General features: G+C 37.6%; 1 protein-coding gene across 1 annotated transcript in view; it reads left to right on the top strand.

Annotated features, from left to right (window-relative positions):
- The window catches only part of slc38a6 (solute carrier family 38 member 6), a 73,623-nt gene that overhangs the window by 30,144 nt on the left and 26,472 nt on the right, over window positions 1–17,007 (top strand). The window contains exons 6-7 of the mRNA XM_028822073.2: window positions 4,280–4,358; window positions 12,905–12,990. Of these exons, the coding sequence (XP_028677906.1) occupies window positions 4,280–4,358; window positions 12,905–12,990 (165 nt within the window). The remainder of the gene's footprint in view (window positions 1–4,279; window positions 4,359–12,904; window positions 12,991–17,007) is intronic.

Below are 17,007 nucleotides of genomic sequence, written 5' to 3'. Positions count from 1 at the left end.
AGCCCCCGTAGCATTTCCTAACACATTTCTGCTGAATGATTCATTGGCTGAAAGTGCTCACCGTTAGTGTCTCAGAGAGAGGATGTGCAGCATTGTTTATAATCAAACTCAGTTTTAATTTACTCCTTCGCTACGACCTCCAGGGGATCCAGTGTGCATCCCATAACTAGCTTGCATGGTTCCATTAACTAAAGGGTAAAAGCAAGCTTCATTTTAGTAATGACTTGTCACAAGAATTAATCCTTAAAAGTAAAATCCCAATGGAATGCATGCAGCAGAATTTCAGGTGGCACAACTAAAGTGATCATTGAGAAGAGATGTAAATTAGAAGACAGTTGTCACCTGCATTTCCATCTACTCAACTCAGTTTGTGAACATGAAGGACATGCTCTTTCTGATAGCTACCACACCTCATATTTAAGCACTTATGATGGTACATAGTGTGATCAGTTGTTTTTCTAATATACTTTTCAATATAACAATGGTGGTTAGTGCTCTGATTTGAATATTTCTACTATAGCTGCTTTTAAGGCTTAAGAGTTTGAAGAGTACAGGATGTTGCACAATTTGTAAATCTCTTAGTAGAGTTTACTCACTTTTATCTAGAGAAAAGCCAAGCAAAATGACACCTTTTATTGGCTAACTAAAAAGATTACAATATGCAAGCTTTCGAGGCAACTCAGGCCCCTTCTTCAGGCAGGATCTACTCACTTTTATCTACATAGATTTCTATGAAAATTTCAGTAAATGTGTTATTTTAGCCTGTGCTTTTTAGTGATGTTTCTGCTAACTCACTACCTTATGTTGCACCCTGAATGAAAACAGCCCTTTGCTTTAAAATCAGACAACACTAAAGACTGAGACATGCAAATTAATTGCATTTACTTCTGTTCCAAGCATTGTTAATTTAAAGAAATTAAAAATTTGATAATGGTAAGACATTTATGTGATTGCCAATAATAATGCTTGTCATAGTACTAATCACCCTTCACTTGAAAATTGTTTATTAAAATTATTTTCTTAATTTCTTAAACCAACCAAAAGCAATTGCATGGGCCATCCATCCATATTTGTACTCTGGAAACATAGCATGCTGTTTAAATAGGATTTTGTTTTTCATTCCAAGCATCTTTGCTTAATTTGTCCAGAGAATTTATTGAAGGTGGCATTTTTCCTGTTTTTCCTTGTCTTGACTACATTTTGCATGGCTGTGTCATGGCTTTACAGACCTAAGTTTAATTCCCGGCTTGGTTAATTTGTTTATGAAATTTGCATGGTCTGCCCCTGTCCACAAGGATCTTCATTGGTTACCTTCAACATTCCAGTGTTGTACAATTTAAGTTACTTGGCTTTTTAAAAATTAGAATAGTGCAAAAAGTGTTGTGTATTTTGTGTGGTGGGCTAATGCCCCATCCAGTTTTGATTCCCGCCTTTCCCCCAGTGCTGAACAGATACAGTAGATGTTGTAGCGGCTTTCCATGCTGGTTTAGTTGGCTGATTTCTGACTTTTGACCATTGCTGTTAAGATGGGTTTTGGTTTCAGAAAATGAATGGACAAAACCCGTAAAAGGTTACCAGTCCTTCTCATATCCATCAGAAGTCTAGCATTTATTTGTCTAGTGAAGTCACTGAGTCGGGGCTGCACTGGAGGTTTAAGTCTCGACTCAGGAAACGAGAGTGTAACTGTTGGTCTTGGCCACACCTCAAGAGATTTAAATCTTGTTGAACTAATGTTTGTAAGGCCAGGATAATCAAGTAGAGAATGCAGAAATTGGAATTTGAATTATGTAGGTATTGCCTGCTACGATAGCCACATGACTTAAAGTGGACTATTAAAACAATGTTTTTTAGCTTAATGTATTTTGCACCATAAAATGTATTTATGTATGTTTAGCCAGTCTGACCTGCCCTTCTAAACTTTTGTCTTGCCGTAAAGTGCTCTTTTAAAATGATATGTTGTGCCTTTAACCTTTCACCAGAAATCAAGTAAGATCTTCACTTCACTTACAATCTTGGGAAGCAATGAATCTTGACAAACATAAATAAAGCTTAAAGCTAACCAACTAGCAGTACAATCATTGGGTGAAGGATGGAGAGCAAGAACGGGTGTTCTTTGGAAGACTTTCGTTGTGTCACGACTCTCAGCTGGGGGTGACACTCATTTAAATACCACAGCTCTGCGTTTCATTTCACACTTCTTTATTTTGAAAGTTGGTTAGCTGAGCTTTGTTGATAAAGCAAAATAACCTGAGGCAAAGGCTAATAATGGCTCTTAAGTTGGAAGAATAAATAAACAAAAGAACGGAAAAAGAATATTAGACCCTTGCTGTCACTGTGATATATGTATGTAATGCATTTTATATGTAAGGTACGGTCTGTTATAGGGTGTTTTGTTATTAGGATTCAGTTTTTGAACTTTAAATTTCACTTTGGCTTGTTTTGACAAAGTTGTATTTTTGTCTCCTTTTTCATTGTTTATGCAGCGCGTTCTGGTTGTGTCACATGACCACGGTCACACAGGTGACGTCACAGGAGTGACACTATAAATATGGTGGCAGTTTCATTATTCATTATAATCGATGGATAACAAATATCTTAAGATTCTTTAGTACAGTTAGGTTAACTTCCAAGTAGGCCCCAATGTTAGGTTTTGTTTTAGTTTCTCTCTTCTTCCCTCCAACTTTCGATTCTTATATTTGGACTTTTTGACTCCAGGTGGTCTCGTATTATTTTTGTCTTCCTGATTCTAACCCCATGCTCATTTTGACTATGTTTAAGTCTGCATATATCACCCCCTGGTCTTTATTCTAATTTTCACAATAATCATAAGTGTCTCTTAACAGTTACCACATTTTCAAAAGGTCTTTCTTCTCTGTGCTGCTAATAATTGTATTTTGATTAACTTGAAAGTAGCAAATAATTAATAATTTAATAAGACACCATCCATCTATTTTCTTATCCCTTTATTCAGTTCAGGATCACAGAGCAACCAGTACTTACCAGGAGGCAGGAAGTGCCAGTCTGTTGCAGGGCTTACACACACTCAAACCTAATACACATTTCTTTAAACTGAGGGAGATGAACTAAAAAACCCTGATAAAAACCCAAGCAGACACAAAAAGTAAATCAACTCCACACAGATGATGGTTAGGCTGTGATTTAAACCCTGCACTCTGGGGCTATGAGGCTTCTGTAACATCATGCCTCTCATTAAAGCGCTCAATAAATGTAAATGAAAATCAGCTTATACATTATATGGATGTTTAATGTTTGTACTCTGTGGCTTAACATGTTGCGGCGTCACCTCCACACACCCTCATCACCCCAGTATCACCCCAGGTTTACTCATTTGACTAGATGGGTTCATCCTTTTGTAACTCGGGCTGGAGTGGCAGGGTGAAATGGGATAAAGTCTCATGGTCAGCTCATAAACAGCATCCTTTTCATTTTGATATTAATTTTGTCAAACATAAGATGGCAGGCTGTTCACATGTATATTTTATTGTGTGTTAATGTTTGTGTATGTAAGTGAGATGACTGTGCTAATAGTTATTATATAACATGGAATAATAGAGTTTTACCAGATATTTTTGGTAGTTCATTTCAAGATAAATGGGATGATGATGACATTTCAGCATATTTTTCTTGTGGCCGTCAGCTTTGGGGTGAGTTGTGTGAAGTAAAGAAAACAAACATTATGGCCTTAGAGGGGATTTTAAGCAAACACAAAATGAAGCCTGCAGGCACCAGTCACATTGAGACAAGGGCTGAAAAACAGCTGCATAATCCCACTTAGGAAATGCAGGGACTTTAAGTACAAAGAAGTGAATATTTCCTCATTTACTGACCCGGCAAGTGTTTTTAATTTAGCTGTGCTGTAGGTAGGAAGCAGGTCACATGAATGTATTGTGCCCATCTTTTGCTTGGACAGGATGCATTGATTTCCATTCCCTCTTCTTGAATGTGTAATGCACAGAATGGAAATAAAAGGACCCATTTGAGAAAGATGGATCAAATTACAGAGCTTTACTAATCATTATTCGTGTTACCATAGTAAGAAATACCAGGATTACCTGAAAGTTAAAGGTTTCAAGCAGTGAATGTAAATGATTAAATTAAGCGACTATACAGTATGGTAAATCTTTGTACTTTACTGAGTGATGTCAGTTTTCTTTTTACTTTAGTAATTAAAGTATTATGCATTGAAGGTCAACATGTAAAAACACTAATACATGCTTTGAAATTAATTATTTTCCTTTGTTCTTCAAATTATTTTCAGCAATGTCGTCATACCTCTTTATCATTAAATCTGAACTCCCCGTGGCTATCAGTGGCTTCCTTGCTGATCACCAAAGCAGGTAAATTATTAATTTGATTATATTAAGAGATCACAGTGCCTGGTTTGACTGAATCTATAATTGGCAACCTAAGAACAGTTTTCTATTTGGCTCTTTAAATATTTAATCTCAAGCGTTACTGCTCGAGGAGACTGATTGGAATCCCAGCCTGGTCACAGACCATGTAGTGTCATGTCAGGTGTTTTTGGTTTCCCCCACACATCTCAGAGATGTTCAGGTAAGGCTAATTGATTAATTTAGTTCAGCACAGAGTGAGTGAGCGTGTGTATGTGTGTCCTATGGTGAGCTTCTAACTTATCAAATAAAGTATCTATCTATCTATCTATCTATCTATCTATCTATCTATCTATCTATCTATCTATCTATCTATCTATCTATCTATCTATCTATCTATCTATCTATCTATCTAGACGGACGGACGGACGCAGGATACAAGTTCAGCACACACATTTTTTTTATTTTTCTGTGGGAAACGCTTCCCAAATAATTTCCTATCTGCTCAGCACAGTTAAAAGCACAAAACTTTTCTCTCCTTCTGCCTCCACTCCACCCGGTAAGCTTTGTCTTCTTCCTCCTGACTCTGGCTCCTTTTGTAGAGCACCTGGGAGTGCTCCAGGTGTCCCATAATCTGCTTCTGGCAGCACTTCTGGGTGCGTCAAAAGTGCTGCAACAAAATGTTCAGCCATTCCTGCAGCATCCCCTGGCAGTACCCAAGGAATCCAACAGGGCTGTGCCAAACTCCAACGCCCATGTTGCCCTGTGGGAGTCTGAGGCCCTGCCACAACCGAGGGGGCTGCCATCTATCACCCCGGTGGAAATAATTCCCTGTGCGTGTTCTGTCCCCTGATCCTTCCATTATATAGTCTGCCACACTGTCCATCCATCCATCTATCCAGGGTTGATTTTTGACTTGCTCTGTGCTGTCTGGATCCTGAAGTGGACTAAGTGACCCTGGAAGATTGGATGGGTGAATGGATATTAATTAACCAGTCGACGAGTGTGGAGTGTGAAAAAAGATATTTATACAGTACATCGGTTACAGTGAAGAATCCTTCAAGTTAGAACTGATTTACCAGACAGGTGTTCTATATTCATTTTTTTTAATTATACTTTTTAAAACCCATTATTCAGTATTTTATATAAGTGTATTCAATTGCATGCTAAATATAATTTTTTATGCATGTTACTACAATATGGCATATGATATTTTTTAAGTCCACAGATTATTGTTGTGATATTTACAGTTCTAAAGAATCTTTAGTATTTTAAAATTATTTTCGTTATTTTGCATTTTTTCTCACCACTCATGCTATTAATTGCACTCTGTTAGAACAAGTAATCTTTTTCAAACATCCCTAATCCAGTTCAGGCCTCATCCAGCAGCATTTGTTCCAAGCGAGAAGCCAATTCTGGATGCCTGGTACTAGAGCAAATTAGGTCAAAGGTTACTGGTTGACATTGTTTAAACTAAGTATTAATCGTCTGGAAAATGGAGTAGACAGAAGTACTCCTTACGCAGTATTGAGATATCTCAGACTACTGCATTGTTGGCTGGAAATACCTGGGAGAGACTCAATAAGCGTGTGATGGTATGTTGCTGTATAGCAGAGTCTTAACGTGGAATGATTTTCATCTCCTGGAAAACCTCTTCCTCCATTTGTGTGACGGGAGAGATGTGATTGCTTTCAACATGTCATTAGAAGAGGCAGCTGCAAGGAGTGTTTGGGAACTGGTGCTTATCATGGCAACAGCCTTAGGACCCGTCGGCAAGCTCGAGTGATGAGAGAAGCTGTCAAGCTGAAGAAAAAGGATTCCACATAATATTATTGGTAGGGTCTCTAAATTTGAATGATGGGTACCAGAATTGCAAAAGGACAGAAGATGTGCAAGTGTTCATTATGCAGTCCAGGCCATAGAGAATGACTGTGGCAGCCTGAAACATGCTCTCAGATATAAGAGGACTTTAGCCAGGTTGTTTTCGGTGAAAGTGAGCAAACATTGACAATATTGTGAGAACCTGAAAGATACATTATGCAGAAATATTTGTTAGAGTTGGTGCCATTTCAGAGGCTGAGGTTTTCAAGACTGGCTGTGGGAAAGTTGTGAAGACAAGTAATATTTAGGTGAATAAATTGTAAGTGCAGGATATTACTGGGTTTTGTTGGTTAATTCATCTCTTTGTTGATGCCTGGAAGGAGAGGATAACACCCTTAGAACTGCCAACTGGAAAAGGGATGATGTGTTTCTTTTAGCAAGAGACCTCGTTCCTTGAAGGAGGCTTAGACCTATAGAACCTCAAGTGCATGAGCAGTAGTATATATTCTATCCTAGTAATGAAATAGTAGACCAGCTCTTTGTCAGTGCTTGGATATTTGAGAGGTCATGGGAGTTTTCCAGTCTCATTCCCTTGAGCAAATATAGATCTCACAAGTATGCCACAGAAGGTAGCAGTCCTATGAGAATAAGCGGTTCTCTGTATTTTTGTTTTTTTGTGTGAGCCTTTTCCACAGTTTGTGCAGCAAGATTTATATCCACATATTTGCCATTGAGTAGATTCTGTTGAAGACAGGCATGGGACTCGGTCATTATTGTTTCAGGGGGAAGTCAAGGTCCTGCTCCAAAAATAAGAGGACTAACTTGATCAAAGAGTCAGTGATACCTGGCACCATTGCTGGACACTGGGAACACAAAGGAAGTGGAAAGATTAGGTCACTGCCAGTCACAGTAATTGCTGGATTTATCAAAAAGCAGTATGAACAACCTCACCAGCATTGTAAAGAAAATTCTGCAATTTGGCATTAGAAATATTATTAGGCAATTCTTTTTGGAGTTTTATTTGTTCTGGGAATCCTAAAATAGACATGCATTTTGTGATCATAGTGCATACTCAGGAGAGCAGGCATTAGTAAATTCTACAACGTAAAGGAAGTAGTAAGTTGTTTACAACTTTTATATGTCAAAAAGAGAGTTTTGAAATTGACTATAACCTTGAATACAACATCAATTGTAATTATGGTCCCTGCTGCGGATTTGTGCATTATGGGAGAGCAGAATGAGCAGAAAAGCCATTCAAGTAGATGTAGCTCTGTTATAATCTGGTCAGTTTTAATTCACATTTATATTCAAGTTTTCTCCTAGTTTTGTTAAAACCTGGTGGTGCTCAATGATCCCTTGGTGTCCTAAAACATTTGCTTATTTTGCTTAATGGTTAATACAGGGCTACCTTATTATTATCATCATAGACTGTAAGACGTCAAGCAAAATGACACCTTTTATTGGCTAACTAAAAAGATTACAATATGCAAGCTCTTGAGGCAACTCAGGACCCTTCTTCAAACAGTTTGCTTGACTTCTCACTTCTCATTGCATCCACAATGGCTAACGTGGTACAACACCCAACCACTACAATCGTAGACTGTGGAAAGAATGTGCATGCAGACATGAAATCACATCACACATTTATTTTTCAGCATAACTGTCATTGGTTTTGCAGTACTTTATTTGTTAATTTTTCGCATCTCTGCATTATTTTACATGCTCATTAGTTTTGTAACATGAGCATTCTACAGAAAGTGCATTGATAACGTGGTAACTGTACAAATTTAAACCAATCCCTTCAAAAATTGATAGTTTTAAGTTTTGAAAAGGACATTTGTAATGTTGTTTCATCGTTTTACACAGCAAATGAAATATAATGTAACAGCCCAAGGTACAGCGGAGGAAGGACTGAAGCAAAGACTCAATCAGCCGTTTATTGTCCACTTAAGAAAGCAGCCCGATCGACTCCACTTTTTGGCTCAGAAGATGCTCCTCTTCAAACCTCAAGGGCGATCTACTTTAAGTGCAGACTGTCCAACCTGCCATGCACCTCCTTTTAAGCTCCTTCAGAGTGCATGGCTTTGCCTTTTCCTTGCAGAGACTTACCTGCTCCTTCTCTTACAGGTCGGGTCGCTACAATAACAACACAAAGAAGTAGCTGGAGCCCTACTTCCATCTGATTCTTTGGTCCATGATTATAAATGCAATCTCTGAAACAAATACAGTTTTAGTACATGTTGGCTATAAGCTACTGCATTTCCTGTAAACCTTCACATGTGGCTATAACAAGATGAAGCCTGTGTGGACTTTCAGTTGTACCGGCCTTTGCTGCGCTGTGTCAGAAGGATCTGTAACCAAGGTGGCTTCCTGATATGCTCAAATATGGTATAAATGATACATTAATATTTCTAAGCGTGTATCGCGCACCGCTGGTTTCAACTGTCACATGCAGGTCTCTGTTATGACTGTCCCATGCTCTTTAACACCTTTGCCTCTGATAATCCCAGGTGAACTATGTATCCCATTGCGTGCACTAACTTTTGATCAGAATTCTGGGCACATTGCTTGTCTTGCAGAAAGTGTCTGGGCTGCAATTATTTACATACCTCTTTCATGTGCATACTATAGTGCCGTAGCAGGTGCAGTGACAACATTCTGATAAAAAGACAGCAGAAAACAGGCGCTTTTGTTTAAAGTGACATGTGACCAAAGTGAACACTTTAAGCATGTGTCATAATGTCAGCATCTCCTGCACAAATATATCTGCTGGCAGTTTTTCAATAAGGAAAATGTTATTTGGCATTCTAGACATCTGACATTGGCCTGTAGGTTTGGCAAAATTAAGCTGTTTGCATGTGAATTACATAATTGTAATGGTTTGAGAGTAAGCTTATAATTTATAACACATGATGAGCTGTCTCACTGCATTTAGGAATGAAATTAAGACAAAATTTAAAACAGTCTGCTTTTAGTTAAGAGTCTGAAGCATGAACATCTGAATTCCATCCCATTTGTCACACAGCTAAAGAGCTTTAATATCTATTATATGGTACCACCAGTCCTGCAGTTGTATGTACCATACAGCCATGATATTAAAGTAACGGACCAGCACAAGCACTGCAAGGATCCAGTTACAGATGCTTGGAAAATGACTGCTGCCTGGGCATCCTGCCCATAAAATGTTTTTAACAGTTTATTTTCATTTAACTGACATGATGGCATTTTTTTTCTTATTAATTTTGATCTGCTTTGAAAGCAATGCAGGAAGCATTTCAGAAAATTGGTCCTTTTTAAAAAGCCGTGCTCTTGATGTTAAAGAGCAATATATGTGCCTGCATCTTTTTATTAATTACTTGAATACATCTTCACTCCTTTCTGTTTTATTTATACTGTTTTTTATAAAAGAATATAGTTGGAACTGTGTGAAAGTTTTAATTGTTGAATACACCACAAATACTTTAAGCCTTCTTATGTAATCTTTTAGCCATTTATTTGATGTTTTTGGCAGTTCTTGTGGTAAACATTATTCTAAAGGACTGCATTAAAATAAATAAATCCAAAATGCTTTACTACCGCTGCTTTATTTTATTTTATTTTTTTTCCAAATTTAACAAATTGGATATTTCATTATCTTTATTATTACAGTAATAATTAAGCCTGGGCAACATGGTGATCTTTTTCTTTTTTTTGTATTCCGGTTTTACTTTCCACGTCTGCGTGGTGTTTTTCTTCACATACTCCAGTTTTACTTGTACATCGCAAATACACACATAATAGTTTAATTGTCACCTGAACATTTGCTAACGTAAGTGTGACAATGAGTGGGTACGTGAGTGGCCCCTACTGTGGACTTCCTACCTTGTACTTAAGGCTGCTGAGATCAGCTGAGGGTGCTGCACTTTCTTCTGCCTGCCGCAGGCTTGGCTGTCATGAAGTGAGCTGATTGTTGGCACTCCTGCTCACAGTGCCATCTCTTATCCGCTCTAATTTTTAGTATATTGTACTTAATGTACATAATCCATCTTTAACTACGGTATCTATAATGCAATATCACAGTAAATTACATTGTTTAAACATAATAAAGATTCAGCATGTATTTCAATAATCCATATGGATAACGAGGACTGAAATCTTCTTTTGATGACTGTCCTTGAGGAGTTCAGAATTGCTTATGAATTTTTTCCCTATTCACTTACTTTACAAACTAGAATTTATATCAAAATACATTAGCTGCAAACTATTTTTATTCCAGCTTTTTTGAAATATATACTGTAAGTGGTGCCATTGTATCAAGGAAAGGAAGAAATCTTAAAAAATAAATAAATAAAAACACATCTGTTGGAGTGCTGCACATAAGGACTGACCAAAAATTAGCAACACTTTCTATACTTCAGTCACAATTAGCTGGGAATGTCTGCACATTATCCTTTGGTTATGTCTGAAATGTTTCCTAGTATGTGTGCAGTGGACCCACACAAATGTGTTGTTAAGTGATGAAAGTTTTAAACAAATGGCTGTTAGTGAATTTCCTGTGGCCATATAGGAATCAGTGACGGATATTCACAGGTGGTATAAAAACTGTTGATAAAAGCACTGATGATTGTTGCACTTCATAAATTATGAGATTTGAGAAAGACCAGGCCTAGTACACTGGTCAACCAAAAACTGCAGCCACTCCAGCATGGCTTCAATGTCCTAATGAATTCGTCTGAAAGGACTACAAGATTCTCACTGGAAGGCTTGTGTCTGAGCTCTCAGTGCCCATGAAAATATGAACAACATGTTGCTATTCAAGTGTGTGCATGTTGGGTCTGTCATCACATCTCTGTGTGGAAAAAGATATGCAAAGGTTTGCTCTCCTGGTATGAGACTGTGGGTGAAAGCTGTTTGTCATTGATGGTCACCTGGATTAAAACATGGATCCATCACTTTGAACTAAAGATCAAAATATAGCCGTCAGAAGGCGTCATCCAGCTTCTTATAGGGTGCCATTTTAAGGTTACTTCTTCAACAGGAAAAGTGATGGCAACTGTTTATGACGTAGAAGAGGTGATTTCAGTAGACATTATGGCATTTGGTCAAACCGTGAAGTTGGATCTGTACATTCAAACACTTTAAAGGACCCAAAAGCATTTAAGGAGGGTTTAACTTAATAAGGCTGTTAAAATAAGAACTGAGAAGACTGAGAAATCTTGTGTATGTATCTAGATACACTCTTAAAAATGAAGGAGCCATAGTGGTCCTTCAGAGGGATGCAATAGGAAAACCATTTTTGGTTCCCAAAAGACCCATCCTCATGAAGGTTCCAGAAAGAAGTTTTATTTATTTAGATCCAAAACAAGCTCCATAACCATGAATATATGGTAACAGATGTGGAAATACCAACAGCTCATTACTTTTAAAGGACTCTGCTGCACATTATAACACAAGCAGGTTTTCTTACTCTGTTAATGTCCTGCTAGGTTTTGTACCAAATAAGATTTCAGTTTTTTTCTACATATTAGGAGGTTTTATAAAGCAGGCCCATTCCTTTACAAACATCATTCTGGAAAGGGTACTTTGCATATGAAGTTGGTTCTTTGGACTTTGTAAAGGTTTGTAATATGGGGACAAAGCAGAAAGCTTTAATAGATAGGAGGTTACCTAGCAGGATGCTGACATGAAAACCTGAACTCCGCCTGTGTTCTTGTATGAAGGAAGAGTCAGTTTAAAAACAGGAGGCGTTTGATATTTTACAAATCTGTTATCACATCTGTTTATGGCTATTCATAGAGTCTGTTACTGATCTAAATAAGGTTCTGTCTGGAACGTTCATCAGATGGTTCTTTTGAGAACCAAAAATGTTTCCCATATGGCATTGCTCTGAAGAACCTCTCTGGCACCTTCATTTTTAAGAGTGTAGATGGAAACCACAAGTGGAAAGTAAAATTAATGTGTATAATTTTTGCATTGGAAAAAGTATTATAGGAGCCAGTGGACTTAAGAAAGGTCACATCTCAAACTTTACAGCTTCAAGGCATGTGGTTGAGGAAACACTTATATTTTAGAAGACATTGAGAAGTTGTTCCACACTGACATATTTAATTATGGAAATGTTTTTTTTACAAAGGCAAATGATGGGCCAACCCCAAAAGAAAACAAAGAACTGAAGAGTTTATAGTTATAGTAAGTCCATAAAAGAGCAAAGAGTGTTTGTCTTAATTTCTTCTTTACATTCCCTTTTTTATGTACTGTAAGTAATATAAACGAAGCCAAAAAAAAAACGTAAATCCCGCAGTCTGTCAGGATCAGACTTAATGCTTATATTGCTAGCTACACCCTGTTCAATTTGGTTTACCGTCTTGGTCCCAATGAACCAACACTTTAAGCTGCACTGTTTTAAAACTTGATGGATTTCTTTTAGCACTGGTTTATACTTAATAGTTTTTAGTTCACCCAACTGGGATATCAAACAAAGCTAATGCCTTTGGGTTTTGTTAGGGGCCTTTGATGTTTTCCAGTTGGTATGCTCCTGTAATGGGAAGCTGGGTGGCGTGGTGGTTAATGCTGTTGCCTCTTGGCCTTTTTGCTTCTGGATTCCAGTTATCCTGTAGGGAAAATAATTGGGCTTTGAAAATGGATAGTTGGATAAATATTCCTTAAATTTATATAGATTGTCATGAACAGTGCAATATCCATATTTCTCTGTTTCTTCTTCCTTTTCTAACTTTTGAGATTTTTCATTTTAGGTCCCAGTGGTATCTCGACGGACAAATCTTGCTTGTTATTACAGCTGTATGTATTGTTTTGCCTCTTGCCTTGCTGACAAAAATAGGTAAGCTCATTTAAAAAGTTATTCTGAAAATTGTTTACCCATATATTATATTTTTTAACATAAAAATATCTGTTTAATATTATAAAAAGATCTTGCTGAATAAATCTAATGTTTTTTGCCATTATAATGAATGCCAGACATTGTGAATGTAAATTGAGTGATTTTCTTTGCACGTGTTATGCTTTTGTATTATTAATAATATATTTGTGATTTCTTTTCCACTGCTTCTTATTACTAAATTGTATGGAAGGGCTCATATATCCCAGAGATATCCTTTGTCCCAGCCAGCCACTGCCAAAAATGCCTTTCCACAAAATGCTTTTCCAGCAACTGACTCTCCTGACCTGAAAGTGGCAGCAATGCCAGCATTCCAAACCCTAAACCAGTGTGACCAGTCCGCTCTAAATTAAAAGCACAGGGGGCCTTCCAGACGAGCAGCTGGGGAGCCCACAGAGACTGTAAATGTAGTTATCAGGAATCGATAATGTTGCAAAAAATTTATTATTGGATTATGGTTTATTCCTGCTATTGAGTTTCCTAATCATTTATTTCATATGTGCATTATGTTACCATAGTACTGACACTCTATTTTTAAATATACAGAATTTATTTTCTTTAACAATGTAGTCGTTGCCATGTGTAGTATAAACACAAAAATAGCACTGAATACATATGGTTTATATAATATAAGTTTAGATGTCTTATTTTGAAAAAGCGCCATTTTTCCAAGTCAAGTAGAAAAAGATAAAAGCTATCACTTGGAAAATAAACTCAAAAGAAGAATGCACATCAAAGTTACCGAAGGGGGCCCACCGTAGGTGAAATAAAGAGAAGGAGTTCAGTGTTGGTTAAAGGCATTTAGCCGGAGCGTTGCCTACATTTTATTTGATGATGTTTTATTATGGGCCCTGCGATGTGCCAGGACTGTTTCCTGCCTTGCATCCCTTGTTGCTAGGATAGGTGCCAGCCTTTCACAACCCTGAACTGATTAAGTAGGTTTGCTTCTGTTATTTTACATTTTTGTTATTGAACATGTAGCGGTTCCACATATTATTATTTTATATTGCAGCATAATTAATATTAAAAAATGTATCCATCTATTTATTTGTTAAACCCACATCTGAATTTGTCCAACATGGAGTAAAGTTAACAGTATTAGCAATGATGGTGTTAAAGCAACTACATTAAAAGTCGATTTGTGAAGCAGTTTATTAAATAGCTTTTCATGCTGTCAGTTTATTTGCAGTCTAACGCTTTTCTTAGTAGACAAGCTAAGACTGCTGTACACATCAATTTCATTCATTTTTTTTATTCTGCTCTGAAGTGCAGCACTGGATTTCTTCATTATCATGTATTTAGAACTTTGTTGATTGTAGTAGAAAGTAGGAGAGAACTTTTCTCATTGACTTCATTTTGTTTGGATAAAAATGAGCATATGGATTTGAAAACAGGCAGGGGCTATTTAAACACAGCATATTGGACCCTGTAGTACTGTTTTACTTTACAGACACGTGTATTTTTATTGGAAGGTAAATGCAAACTGCTGTGTATTTAATAAGCTGCTGCTTTTAATGTGGTCTCAAGTATCATATCCAAACATTTTAATAAACAACAGTGTTCTGGAGTTTCTTTCTTTGACCCGTGATCACGTCTGTTCTCAGGGCAAATCGCCTGTTGAATATTTTGATCTCTGAACACCAGCTGTTCAGGAAACAAGTGTGCAGGTTTTGTCAGGGACAGTCGTCCCAAGAGACCAGGAAAGCACCGCTGCCTCTGCATGGTGCTGACACTTCTTCATATCACTTCAGGATCTTGCATATTTGCTGACATATAGGGAAATAATTTTCCCGTTTAATGTTCAGTTGAGGGTGGAATGGGTGGAATATTTCTTTTCTCAGTTGGATTCCTGCGGTTTGCCTATTTGCCTCTTTCAGAACTGTTCATTCACTCCCATGGTTCATTCCATACTTTCAGTTTACTTCCCTCTGTAAACTGGAACTTCGGTTATACAATTTATATATAGAGATAGCAGGAACTGTATTGTTCAGTCTAATTGGAAACCTGCTTGCAATGTAAGCTTCCCCCTGGCATTGAACAGCACCAACTTCAATTATTATCAGATACCATATTATACTGGTTGATGGGTCATTAAAAACTGCATGATAGTTTCTTCCAGCACATCAGAACAAAACCTGTGATTCTTTGATTTTGCATTAATATAAGTTATCATTAGCAGTCACATAGTCCTGTGATTTTCATATCACTCAAGCTTTAAGATTCCTAATATATATATATATATATAGTGATGGACGGCCAGCGTTTCAGTCGGGCCGGGACTCCCTTAACAGAAGAAAGCAGCCTTTTCAGGGCACTACATTCCCCAGGATGCTAGATGGCAACTCTCCTGGATAGAAATGGCTCCCCAGATTTCCGCAGGGCAGCATGGAACATGGAGTCCGTCTCTTCAGCCCTGTTGGGTACCATGGGTGCCGCCAGGGGGAGCTCACCAAGAACCCAGGGACTATTACTGTTATGCTAACCCGGAAGTACTTGGGGGTCACGAGGACGGAAGCCTGCAGTACTTCCGGGACATTTGAGGAAGGATGATGTGGCGTTTGACCCGGAAGAAGAGGAGTAACATTTCCGGTCATGGACTATAACAGGACTGTGGGAAACCCAGCAGAGTGAGCCGGAGTTGGGTGGTAGAGGGACAAAGCTGCTGGGTGGAGAGGAGGATTATTATTATTGTTATTGTTATTAATTATTGCTTTATTATTGGAGAATTGTGGAGTGTGTGGTGCTTTGGGCACTTTATTGAAGAAAAATATTTAAGAATGTTCTTGGTGCTCTTAACGTGTCCTGGACATCTGTCTGGTGGGTTCAACGGGGCAACAGCGACCCCTAGCGTCCACAATATATACAGTATATATATATATATATATATATATATATATATATATATATATATATATTTATACACTGTGTGTGTATATATATGTGTATATATATATATATATATATATATATATATATATATATATATATATATATATATATATATATATATAAATTACAATATCATGCAAAAGGTAAACTTTTATATTAGACATATATAAACAAAAGACCTGTGTGTGTATGGAGCAGTCCACTCTGCTCACGCTCAACCACTAGATGGCGCATGCCTGCACGTTTAAATTTTTTCGGCACTTGCATGCACCTCAGTTCTCACTACAAAACACCTGTCTGCAGCAAATGCCGTCACGCATCAATAATGTAGGGCTAATGACAATGATGAAGACACACAACATCAAAACATAGCAAATGCTGCGGCTGAACAACATGCACTGTGGTGAATAGTGAATCACTTCAGCAATGGAGGGCAAGGCTTGAAGTTTTCACTAAAACATTGTCTATCTGGAGGTATTTTCTCAAAACAAAGATTAATTGGACTCATATGCCAGTAATACAGCTATGATATGGTGTTTTCTTACGAAAACCAGTGGGCCAGCAAGCACAAAGCGGGCCCACATTCTGTGCACTGGGTAATTCTTAAGAGTTAGCTGACGTCTGTCCAAGTTCATGAATATAATCAAACTGGTGGGGAATCTTCGGGTGTTTTTTTCGTCCTGAAGACCATACGCAGCTAGTATGCTATATTCAATACATGTAAAGGGAAATATTTCAAGCATTTTTTTGTTTTAAAGTTGATGATTATGGCTTATAGCTCATGGAAATCAGAAATCCAGTATCTCAAATTATTAGAGTATTTCATTTTAATGTTGAGTAAATTGCTGTTCAAACAGTATAAATACTGTGTATGTCTAGGTCTAGGTGAGTACATGCAAGCACAATCATGGGGAAGACTGCTGACTTGATGGTTGTCCAGAAAATGATCAGCGACACCCTCCTCAAGGAGGGTAAGCTACAGAAGGTAATTGCTGCAAAGGCTAGCTGTTCGCAGAGTGCTGTATTGAATCATAATAGTGGAAAGTTGACTGGAAGGGAAAAGTGTGTTAG

Source organism: Erpetoichthys calabaricus, chromosome 16, assembly GCF_900747795.2.
Source record: "Erpetoichthys calabaricus chromosome 16, fErpCal1.3, whole genome shotgun sequence".
NCBI classification, from domain to species: domain Eukaryota; kingdom Metazoa; phylum Chordata; class Cladistia; order Polypteriformes; family Polypteridae; genus Erpetoichthys; species Erpetoichthys calabaricus.
Note: the sequence above shows the minus strand (reverse complement) of the source record. Positions and strands in the feature narration are given on the sequence as shown.